Source organism: Cetorhinus maximus, chromosome 11 (assembly GCF_964194155.1).
Source record: "Cetorhinus maximus chromosome 11, sCetMax3.hap1.1, whole genome shotgun sequence".
NCBI classification, from domain to species: domain Eukaryota; kingdom Metazoa; phylum Chordata; class Chondrichthyes; order Lamniformes; family Cetorhinidae; genus Cetorhinus; species Cetorhinus maximus.
In genome coordinates, this window is record NC_135889.1 from 62,378,271 (window position 1) to 62,390,643 (window position 12,373).

At 42.9% G+C, this 12,373-nt stretch overlaps 1 protein-coding gene across 2 annotated transcripts in view; it reads right to left on the bottom strand.

The window, feature by feature from the left end:
• Positions 1–12,373, bottom strand: part of LOC144686637 (integrin alpha-6-like) — a 122,161-nt gene that overhangs the window by 65,281 nt on the left and 44,507 nt on the right. For both annotated transcript variants that reach the window (XM_078552101.1, XM_078552102.1), the window contains exons 3-5: positions 8,186–8,265; positions 6,633–6,888; positions 5,364–5,486 (exon numbers count right to left, since the gene is read on the bottom strand). In XM_078552101.1, the coding sequence (XP_078408227.1) occupies positions 5,364–5,486; positions 6,633–6,888; positions 8,186–8,265 (459 nt within the window). The remainder of the gene's footprint in view (positions 1–5,363; positions 5,487–6,632; positions 6,889–8,185; positions 8,266–12,373) is intronic.

Consider the following 12,373-nt stretch of genomic DNA (forward strand, 5'->3'; position numbering starts at 1 on the left):
TTGTAAATCAGAAGAGATTGCATGGATGAGAAAGAAGTGAGGTGTGGGAAGGATGATTAGGCATGAGGATAGCATTACCTTCAATGATTTCAGCCCCACCTCTGATCCCAGCTTCAATGTCTGTTCCAGTAATAGCCAGCACCATCTTCTCTGTGATTAGTGTGTGCAAGCACACCTCTCCCTCTTCAGTTAGTCCAGTTGCCTTTGGCTGTGTGCCACCTTATTCTAGAAGAGCAAGGGCAGTGTGTCAGTGAATGTCGTCAAAGCTGTTTGGATGTGGCTATCATAGTTGGATATAGGCAACGTGTGCAAGTTGCGAGTACTGAATACGTAGCTTGCAGCAGTGCTAAGTGTATGAAGATGAGGTGAACCACATGCATGTTAGGTATCAGTCCTGACTGATACAGATTGTTGATAGGGTAATGATGAGGGTATGCTGAATTGAGCAGTGGTTGAGACTAGTGGTGCTGCTTGTATCATTTGGCATTTGAAGATACATTCACTGACCTTAACCATTCTTGAAGCACTGCTGTAAGGGACATATCTTTTTATTTCTGTTGGACTGTGGACTAGAATTACAATGACTGCAGGTTGAAAGATATGTCCACTGGAACAGGGTGAGAGATATTTACAATGTTGCAGCCCTGGAACAGAGTGTGCCATGAAAGGCAAGATGATGCCGGAAAGGAGTCCTGGACCATGGGAGCTGCCTCACAACAGCATTTTAATTGGCTCCTGACCAGGTGGCCAAGGTTTAGTGTGACAAGCAGAGCAACAAAAAACTCCTGGCCTGCAAAGAGAAAACATTTTAAATCTTTTTTCCTCATATCTCTATAACCTGCTCTCTTCCTGAGGAAACCCCTGTAAAAAGGAAAAGGGGAAAACCACTGTTAGAGACATTGAAAAGCAAGTTCTCAACCAGTGAGCCAAATACTGAAAGTGCTGGAAGACCATCTCGTGTCATCAACAAGAACTGAAAGGAATTTGGAAGACATCAATCAAAAGCAACCCATCGAATCCTGTAGTCCGGATTGGTGCTATTGAACTGTTTTATCCCACCCTTAAAATCCATATTTTGTGTGTCTTGTGTATCTTGTGCATGTGTATCTGTGTGTGTATGTATGTATAGGGATTTAAGGGGGTAGAGTTTAAATTAGAGTGTTAGAAATTAGCAGTTCATATTTCGTTCTTTTGCCACTTGTTAAAGACAATTTCTTCAATAAACAGTTATTAAGTTTACAAACCTGGTGCTCATATTCTATTAACCTAAATTAAAAGAGTTAGATAGAATTGAGGCAATCTGGTGGTTTGGTCAAACTTTTTACAGTTGTCGCAGCTCAGAGAACAGTAGGGCTTGATATTACAGCGCACTGGAGTGCAAAGGGACTTGGGAGTCCTAGTCCAGGATTCTCTTAAGGTTAACTTGCAGGTTGAGTTGGTAGTTAGGAAGGCAAATGCAATGTTGGCATTTATTTCGAGAGGACTAGAATATAAAAGCAGGGATGTGCTGCTGAGGCTTTAATAAGGCTCTGGTCGGACCACATTTAGAATATTGAGAGCAATTTTGGGCCCCGTATCTCAGGAAGGATGTGCTGGCCCTGGAGAGGGTCCAGAGGAGGTTCACGAGAATGATCCCAGGAATGAAAGGCTTAACATATGAGGAACGTTTGAGGACTCTGGGTCTATACTCGATGGAGTTTAGAAGTATGAAGGGGGATCTGATTGAAACTTACAGAATACTGAAAGGCCTGGATAGAGTGGATGTGGGGAAGATGTTTCCGTTAGTAGGAGAGACTAGGACCCGAGGGCACAACCTCAGAGTAAAGGGAAGACCTTTTAGAACAGAGATGAGGAGAAACTTCTTTAGCCAGAGAGTGGTGAATCTATGGAATTCATTGCCACGGAAGGCTGTGGAGGCCAGGTCATTGAGTGCATTTAAGACCGAGATAGATAGGTTCTTGATTGGTAAGGGGATCAAAGGTTATGGGGAGAAGGTGGGAGAATGGTGTTGAGAAACTTATCAGCCATGATTGAATGGCGGAGCAGACTCGATGGGCTGAATGGCCTAATTTCTGCTCCTATGTCTTATGGTCTTACTATTCCCAGTGAGTCATGACACTGCATCCAGGTCCTCAGGATGAGGCACCTGGCATCGATCTCGGGGGAAGCAGATAGTCACAAGTCTTTTCACCACGCATCTGGGAGGGTCTCCTGGGCATCTGCAGATACAGGACAGCTCAGCTCATTCCCACCACCTCCACCAATATCTGCAGTGCAGCAGAAGAAAACCTGTTCTGCCATTTTTCTGTCTTGCTCAGATTGGATTCAGTTTACACAGGATTCCTGGCACCTGCTTCAGCCACAATACGCCACCCCTTTAACAGGTGTAGGCTAACTTTAATACTGCTGGCAAGTACCAATTTTGCATCCTCCCCCCCACCCCCAACTGATATGTGCAATCAACAGTGCAGTTACATGTAAAAATCATGTAAATCAACAGGCATCACAAAGAGGGACATTAGTGGGGTGGTGAAAAAGGCATATGGGACACTTGCCTTTATCAATCGAGGCATAGATTACAAAAGTAGGGAGGTCATGTTGGATTGTGTAGAAGCTTGGGTGAGGCCACAGCTGGAGTACTGTGTGCAGTTCTGGTCGCCACATTATAGGAAGGATGTGATTGCACTGGAGGAGGCATAGAGGAGATTCACCAGGATGTTGCCTGGGATGAAACATTTAAGTTATGAAGAGAGGTTGGATAGACTTGGGTTGTTTTCGTTGGAGCAGAGAAGACTGAGGGGCGACCTGATCGAGGTGTACAAGATTATGAGGGGCATGGACAAGGTGGATAGGGAGCAGCTGTTACCCTTAGTTGAAGGGTCAGTCACATGGGGACATAATTTCAAGGTGAGGGGCAGGAGGTTTAGGGGGATGAGAGGAAAAACTTTTTTTACCCAGAGGGTGGTGACAGTCTGGAATGCACTGCCTGGGAGAGTGGTGGAGGTGGGTTGCCTCACATCCTTTAAATGTAAGTACCTGGATGAGCATTTCGCACGTCATAACATTCAAGGCTATGGGCCAAGTGCTGGTAAATGGGATTAGGTAGGTAGGTCAGGTGTTTCTCACGTGTCAGTGCAGGCTCAATGGGCCGAAGGGCCTCTTCTGCACTGTGAGATTCTGTGATGTTGTGCTGCCTGCATTGCACCAATTGAGCATGGTTAATCAGGCATCGCTTTTTCAGGAATCCAATTTAACCCCCTAAAATAGTGTGTATAAATTTTATACACTTCAGTTAGGTCTACCCTCAGCCTCTCCTTTTCCAAAGAAAACAACCCTAGCTTATCCAATCTTTCCTCACATCTACAATTTTCCAGTCCAGGCAACATCCTCTTAAATCTCCTCAGTGCCTTCTTTAGTGCAATCTCATCTATCTTGTAGTGCACTGACCAAAGCCGCACTTATTACTCCAACGGTGTTCTGGTGTTTTATGCAGTTGCAGCAAAGTCTTCCTGCTTTCATATTCTACGCTAGTGTAGGCCACTGAGCACGGAGGTGATAGGCAAAAGGGACGTGGAGAAAGGACAGTGTCCTGGATGACCTCAAGTTTACAGAGGGTAGAATGTGGGAGACCAGCCAGGTAGCAGATATAAATCAGATAAATTTGTTAACAGTGGAGGAGTCAATAAAGGTGGTGGTGAGGTAAAGTTGGGTGTCATCAGCATACACATGAAAACTAATGCTATCCTTTCAGACGTTGCCAAGGGCAACATGTAGTTGAGAAACTGGAAGGGGCCAAGGACAGATCCTTGGGGAATAATGGCCAATGAGGTACAAACTGGATGTGAGCAACATCTTTTGGACTGCATTATAACAATCAAACACACAGGTTCCAAAATTCCTGAAGCCAAAGAGGATGGAAAACAAGATTTCTGCCTTGATGGGCAGAAACTGGTTCTGTCCCACTTATAGTGTTCCTTTCAATTTCAGTTTGATGTGGGGTCGTGGTGAGTTGAGAGCCAGCATTAGTCCCACTGACGTCTTAACTCTCTGCTTGACTAAGGCAATCAATTCCAGAGATTAATTATCTCAGCCTGAAAGGACAAAGGCTCCAGTGGGAACAAAGTCTCTCTTTTTTGGCAATTTGTTTTTTTTCTTGGCTCAGACACAAATGGGTGCACATCACGCAGAACAGCCATGAGCTGTTCTGTCTTCTGGTATGCATATTGGAATGGGCACAGGTGAAATACCCTCCCCAGTTTTACAAATTACCCCAACCCCAGGAATTGGGAATGAGGTCTACATTTTCAGGCGAGTGTGGACAAAATTTTATGCCATTGCACCAAGGCAGGAATTTCAGAGCCCAGGTACACAAGGCACCGTTAACAGAACAGGTTATTTTTGTTTAAATACTCTGTTTATGTCTAGCATTGCTCACATTAAGCAAATCCCATTGGTTAATCCTTCTGTATTTATAATACACCATGGATTAAACCAAAATGAAGGATGTCACAGACAAAAAAAAGCTGCCAGTCTTTCATTCCAACAACCACTTTTCAAGCAGATGTTTCTTCCCTTCTGTTTTCAGAATGACACTGAAGAATGCCTCAGCCAAGGTATGGTCCAAACAAACTTCTTAAAGGGCTCTCTGGAAGGAAGTAATGTGGTTATCTCAGCTTCCTTCAAAACATCATTACTATTTTATTGAATTATTGAACTTTTATTTTAATGTTTCTTCTACTTGTATGTATGAAAGCTCCATGTTGCTCTCTATTCTGAGATGTGTCTTTCATCATGCAGAAATGCCCAGCATCTGGATGCATGGCAGGAGAAGAGGCAGCTTTTTTCTCAAGTGACCATACATACAACCAACCACACCCCCCACGCCCCCCGCAACAACCCTTTAGCAGGCATATTGAGCAAATGCCAGACAGAAGGTAGTCTATAACAGCCACTACTTGCCAGACATGGCTCTAGCTGTACGAGTGCCATTGTGTAATCCATTACCCAGAAATTCAAGCACACAGATACACATGCCCACCTCCTTCACTTCAGCACACTGGTAACTCTAGTCTGCCACACATTTGCTCTTTGAACACAGATTCCAACCTAATATTTAAGTCTAAGCAAAGCATGAGATTTGCAACATATACTGTCACCAAAGGAAAGATTAATGGTAGACTATAAAAACACCTGTAACGTGAATCACCAATACGTAAAATATTATAGCACAGGAGACCATTCAGTCCAATATCACTAAATGAGCTACTAACTAATGCCATGCATCTTGCCCTCTTGCCAGACCCTTTAAAATATTTATTTTTCAAATATCTATTCCTTTCTCTTTTAAAAGTCATTATACCTACCTAAATAGCTGTTAGCAGGAACAGGTATCAATTTTTCATCCCTAGTGTTTTCATCACCAACTTCATAGGGTCCATCATCAAAGATATTCTCCTCAAAATTTCTGGATTCTACATGTACAATTCCTGAGGGAACAAACGTTTAAGCGTAAGCATGAGCATCTCTACCAGCAGCATTGGGAGCAGGTTATCTCACAGTGGACTTGTTCCCAAGGTATGTATACCATAAAATAAATTAGAACAAGAACTCCTACTCTATCACAGTTAAAATTATTTTGGACATATGATTAAATGAGGTTTGAAATATCTGTAAAATGATTTGTGTACCTTAAATAGCTTTTCAAATCCCAAGATGAAAATAAATTGTATTCTATCAATACAAGCATTTTACAGTGTAACTACACTGTATTATCCAACTCTTTCATTACTGCAACTAAAAGACCATTTAAACTTTTACTTCTAGATGCTAGTATTGATTGATAAATGGACAAGGTCTTTTTTTTCATCTGCTTTGACAATGCTGTTAGAAGTTTTATCTCTGCACGTCAGTATTCAGCAACTTATAGCAAAAAGTACACCATCTAAGATAAGGAATAAATTTGGTTGCCAGAGCCCATGCCTCAAACAGATGTTCTGTCCCTAACTTGTATATGCAAAGTACCAAATGCCCATTCGAGCTCCCATTTCAAGATTGGTTTGCCCGTATCTCCATTAGCTGCATTCTGTAAAACTAGACCTGGAGGCAAGTTTTTCATATTTAACTATCTGAATGTGGAACCCAGGGGAACAGGTGCTCCTCCTGACTACGCATTTAAATAAAGCTATGCAGTTGGTCAAACTGCCAGTAAATGATGGTCTCAACTCTCAGCTCGTCTGATCGACTTGCCTGATACATGAAAGATTTGATAAGGATTCTAGTTGTATTATAGAATCATTGGGCAGGGTCTTTTCAGATGTTCCCTCTGGCTCTTTTGTCAATCACCTGAATGTAGAAATATTATCTACCAGAGATGAAGGGCTTGCACTGTACCATGAGCCCAGTTTTCCTTTAGGTTCACCTCTGTGATATGAAACACTTGGACCTTACCAGCAGGGCAAGTTTGATATACACAGTTGAGACAAGTGCCCCATGGAATCGTAATGCAACCTATAAGTGGCTCTAGCAACTCCATCCACAGCTGCTAATGGCTAATTCTCCACATACATCATCATTTTAAAATAAAGTGAAAGAAAACTTAAAATATTATAATTTTTAAAAAAATTACAAGTTACCTTTCCAGTTGTAGGCACCTGGAGCCCCATACATGGAATAATTACTATCCCTGGTGAAAGCACTTGCTACACCTTGCTGACAAATACCAAATTTTTCATGACCCTGAGGTCGTCCAGCACAAAGTTTCACATTAGTATCAGTTTCATTAGCCCGGAAAGCTAGGTCCTGGCTCAAAATATAGCACTGTCCAGTCACGTCACGGGACTCCTCTGGTTTATCCACATGTCGCCTTTGCTCATATCGATGTGCGCAAACCTGAAATTACAAAATATTTTATATTTTTAACCCTAAATGTTAGCTAATAATAACAGCAATCTTCCATTGGTTTTTCTATTTAGTCCACCATTAAATAGCATCCTGCTCCGCTCTTTTAAGCTATTCAAAGATTAATTTTCCGGTTCTAATGTTCCTACATGACAACATCAGACCTGAAATCCTTCACAAGCATGACATATGGAAAAAAAATAATTTTATAGAAGACATTAGTGCTGAGCTTAATCCTGCCCTTGCCTAACAGACATATGCGTACTTTCCCAGCAGGGGTCAAGGATAATATGATCAGTGAAACCCCAATAGCTAATCTATATTGCGCAACAGCTAAGTCAACACAAATCAGCAGACAAACTTGGAGCCGTCCCACATTCTAAACCAGCAGAAGGAATCAGTATACACTGATTAACACTTTCGCTGTTTTCACCAATGTCATACTTTCAATTTAGTTAAATTCATACAAGGGAAAAAAATAATTCATTAACAATTTTAGTAAGAAAACCTGCAAATGAATGCAAATGGTGGTTAGATATGGGGAAGCCAGTGGAGGAGAAGGGAAGCAAAAACTATTACACAGTCCACCCCTCCACTAGCAACACAGGGTGTGCGCCTTCTATGACTCAATCATTATCTTTCACACGGTGCCAGTCAATAAAGATCACCAGATATTTTGGTCTGAATCTTCTGACATGGGGAGCAGCAACTGACTTAAGATGCCGATACACCTCCAGACCCTGAGGAAGTTTTGATGCATGCCCATGCACGGTACTTATGCAGGAAGTTTAAACTTCTGATTATCAGATTTACCTTGCCTGGGCCGTTGCATGTTTCCATATGACAGTTGGATCAGATGGCCAGAACCACAGAGACATGGGCTGTTTGCCTTACACCTACCTTTGTTCTTACAGATTTACTCAGAGGGGATGGGGGGTGAGCATTGTCAATGAGGGAGGGCTGGACAGTGTCAGGGGCGGCAACTTGATTTACAACAGTGTATTTCAATGAACTGAAGACAGGTCTTAAGGGATGTGTCTTCAGCTCATGTTGAACAAAGGTGTGTGACTTTGTTGGAATTACATTCGCCACTTGGCCTCTGACTCTGCTCATCACAGCATTCCTGCTAGAGCCAGCATAGGAAGGTGCAAAGGCTCCAGCGCAAAGTGGTAAGTAGGCAGAGTAAATCGCTGTCAGCAGTGGGTGCACCCTCTCCACCTCTAACCAGGAGATCTAGGCCTTTATATTTAAAAAAGGGAGTACCATATGGAATGAGTTCAAAACTTACCATGACCTTTCCTCCTGGTCCCTGACTTTCCACCGATACACCCATCCATTGATTTTCTTTACTTTCCATTGCCAGATCAGCTATAAAAAGGGTGAAAATAAAATGTTCAGACAGATACATTAAATATTTTGCATTAGCCATTTTTAAATATGACATGAAGCAGCTCAATATGATTCCGCATTTAGCTCGCTCAGAGTCTCTTACAGAAAGCACAAGTTAGGGAATTGCAGATTCTGTGAATGCCACTCCCCACTGGAATCACACAAAGGCCCCTAATGATGTGGTTGACCACATCACCTTCCAACAGCTCACCACAATCATCCATCTGGGTGGGACTGCACTCACCTGGTTTCCATTCTTATCTAATCATAGCCAGAATATCACTTGCAATGGGTTCTCTTTCCAATCTCACAAAGTTACCTGTGGTGTCCCCCAAGGATCTATCCTTAGACCTCTACTATTTCTCATCTACATAATGCCTTTTGGCAACATCATCAGTTTCCACATGTATGTTGAGTACGCCCAGCTTTACCTTGCCACCATCTCTCTCAAATCCTCCATTGTTTCTAAATTTTCAGACTGCTTATCTGACACCAAGTGCTGGATGAGCAGAAATTTCCTCCAACTTAATGTTAGGAAGACCAAAACAAATTTTGTCAGTCCTTGCTACAAACACCATTCCCTGGCTACCAACTCAATCTCTCTCCCTGAGGCTGAATCAGGCTGTTTGGACCTTGGTGTTTTATTTGACCACGAGATGAGCTTTTGACCACATATACACTTCATCACTAAGACCGCCTATTTTCACGTCACCCAATTCTGCCCCTATCTCAGCTCATCTGCTGCCGAAACCCTTAACCATGCCTTTGTTACCTTGAGACTGGACTATTTCAGTATATGCCTTGTCAGCCTCCCTTCTTCCACCCTCCATAGGTTTGAGATCATCCAAAACTTTGCCATCCTGGCCATCCCCAATTTTAATCACTCTACCTTTGTTGGTTGTGTCTTCAGCTCCCTGGACCCAAGCTCTGGAATACCCTCCCTAAACCTTTCCACCTCTCTTTGCTCATTTAAAGTCGCTCCTTAAAACCTACCTCTCTGACCAAGCTTTTCGCCATCTACCCTAGTATCACTTTAAATAACTCTGCATCCAATTTTGCTTCCTGTGTCCAATAATGCTCTTGTGTAGTTCCATGGGATATTTTATCATGTTAGGAACTATATAAATAAAAGGTGTTGTTTTAAACATGGTGATACAACTCTGACATAATAGTCCTGTTCCTCAAACCAAACTGAGGATTGATTTGCTCTTCCTACATGGAGGTATGAAGGGCAGTAACTGAGAAAGAAAAAAAAAGACTTGCATTTCTATAGTACTTTCCATGGCCGCTTGATGCCTCCAAGCACTTTACAGCCAATGAAGTCTCTGAAGTGTAGTCATTGTTATAATGTAGGAGGAAATGAGCCTATGGTGTAGCTTAATCTGTGGGTTTATCCCCTAGGCTCCTCAAAGAAGCATAGACACAGTGGATTTCCCTTATGGGTCCACAATCTAGCACTTGCAATGAAATGCAATAGGTGAAAACTGCACGTTAAATATCACGCAGCAAAGTTTTAATATCCAAAGAATACACTCTTTGGAATATGCCTCCTAAGTTATTACAGACTTCCACTTCAAAGTGTAAGCTATTAAGGTGAAATCTGCGCTTTACATTCTTAACCGTAGAATCATAAAGCATAATAGGACAGAAGGCACTTTGGCCCATCGTGCCTGCGCCAGCTCTTTGAAAGAGGTATTCAATTTAGTACTACTCCCCAGCTTCTCGTAACCCTGCAAATCAGTTCTCTCCACCTGTTCGCAACAAGGAATTAAAGCACTAAATTGCCTGGACATAAAGTGAAAGTATGCATGCTGCCATTAGCAGTCACTCACACTGCTCACGATCATATTAAAATTAGATACCTAACAACTTTGAGCAAAACCATCTTCCACAAATTTTACGCTTGACTGAAAGCACAAGATGTTGAGGAAAATCAGCATTGCAGATTTCTGTCAACACTCCCAGTCCAAACATTAACTTGACTCAATGGTGCTGGCATAATGCATTGGGAAATTCTGACTGCAAAAGAGCTTCTGTTTTGGCCAGAGAAAGAATCGATCACAATCAGAGCTATTTATTAGTTTTGCACAGAGCTGTGAAGCAAATAATTACTGTTGTCCTTGCTTAACATGGCAAATCTGATGAATCGAACCAAAATGTAATTTCTGTATTTACATGTACTGATATTCATGTACATTTATTTCTATGTCAGATTGTTATGAGTTTATCTAACTGGCCAACATGATTGTTTTTAGGGATGAGGTCTCAATCTAGTAAGCAGAATCTTCCGATGGCAACAGCAGTGAATGTTGAGACGTGCTACTGTTGCATGCCGACACCCAGCGAGGGTCCTGACCCATGCATACATGTGATATTTACCCAGGAAATTTGAACTTCCAATGGACAGAATTATGCTTCCCAAGCCATACAAGAATGCCTCCAATACTGACCTTAGCAGAGACTTGGGCCCGATGCCCTATACTTGCATAGACATTTACCCAATCCTTCTCCTTTGTAATCTCAGGCGTAGGACAGTGATTAACAGCAGGAGCTACTGTGGCTTAAAAGCTTAAAAAATACTCCCCCTGTACTTCCAACAACGGTTGCTCAGCCCTCACCCCAACAATGCTCACCTCCCCTCACCTAGAAATCCAGGATTATTTCTTTTTATTTTGAGAACAACACAATATTTTTTTAAAAACTCCATGGGGAGAGGGCAGGTGAAAGAGGCAGTCAGTTTTACTGACACTATTAATTTAATCCCCAGTGATTAGCCAGTAAAGGAACAGCCCTCCAGATGCTGATAACAGAGAAAATGGCAACCGGAAGGTCGCTCAGCTAGCTTTGAGGAGAAAGTCCACCCACTTGAAGCCCAGACCAAGTCACAATGAGAAGGCCAATGAGGAAAAGCTAATGAAGCCTGAGAATAGAGTTAGTAAAGTTTTATCTTATTCTATTAGTTTTTTTTATTCATTCAAGGGATGTGGGCTTTGCTGGCTGCGCCAGCGTTTATTGCCCATCCCTAATTGTCCTTGAGAAGTGGTGGTGAGCTGCCTTCTTGAACTGCTACAGTCCATGCGGTGTAGATACACCCACAGTGCTGTTCGGGAGGGAGTTCCAGGATTTTGACTCAGCAACAGTGAAGGAACGGTGATATACTTCCAAGGTCAGGATGGTGAGTGACTTGGAGGGGAACTTCCAGGTGGTGATGTTCCCATCTATCTACTGCCCTTGTCCTTCTGGATGGTGGTGGTTGCGAGTTTGGAAGGTGCTGTCTAAGGAGCCTTGGTGAGTTTCTGCAGTGCAACTTGTAGATGGCACACAATGCTGCAACTGTGTGTCGGTGGTGGAAGGGGTGAATGTTTGTGGATGTGGTGCCAAGCAAGTGGGCTGCTTTGTCCTGGATGGTGTCAAGCTTCTTGAGTGTTGGAGCTGCACTCATCCAGGCAAGTGGAGAGTATTCCATCACACTCCTGACTTGTGCCTTGTAGATGGTGGACAGGCTTTGGGGAGTCAAGAGGTGAGTTATTCATTGCACGATTCCTCGCCTTTGACCTACTCTTGTAACCATAGTATTTATATGGCTAGTCCAGTTCAGTTTCTGGTCAATGGTAACCCCCCAGGATGTTGATAGTGGGGAATTCAGTGATGGTAATACCATTGAACATCAAGAGGCAATGGTTAGGTTCTCTCTTGTTGGAGATGGTTATTGCCTAGCACTTGTGTGGCGTGAATATTTCTTGCCACTTGTCGGCCTAAGCCTGGATATTGTCTGGGTCTTGCTGCATTTGGACATGGACTGCTTCAGTGTCTGAGAAGTAGTGAATGGTGCTGAACATTGTGCAATCATCAGCAAATATCCGCACTTCTGACCTTATGATGGAAGGAAGGTCATTGATGAAGCAGCTGAAGATGGTTGGGCCGAGGATACTACCCTGAGGAACTCCTGCAATGATGTCCCGGAGCTGAGGTGATTGACCTCCAACAACTACAACCACCTTCCTATGTGCTAGGTATGACTCCAGCCAGGGGAGAGCTTTCCCCCAGGTTCCCATTGACTCCAGTTTTTCTAGGGCTCATTGATGCC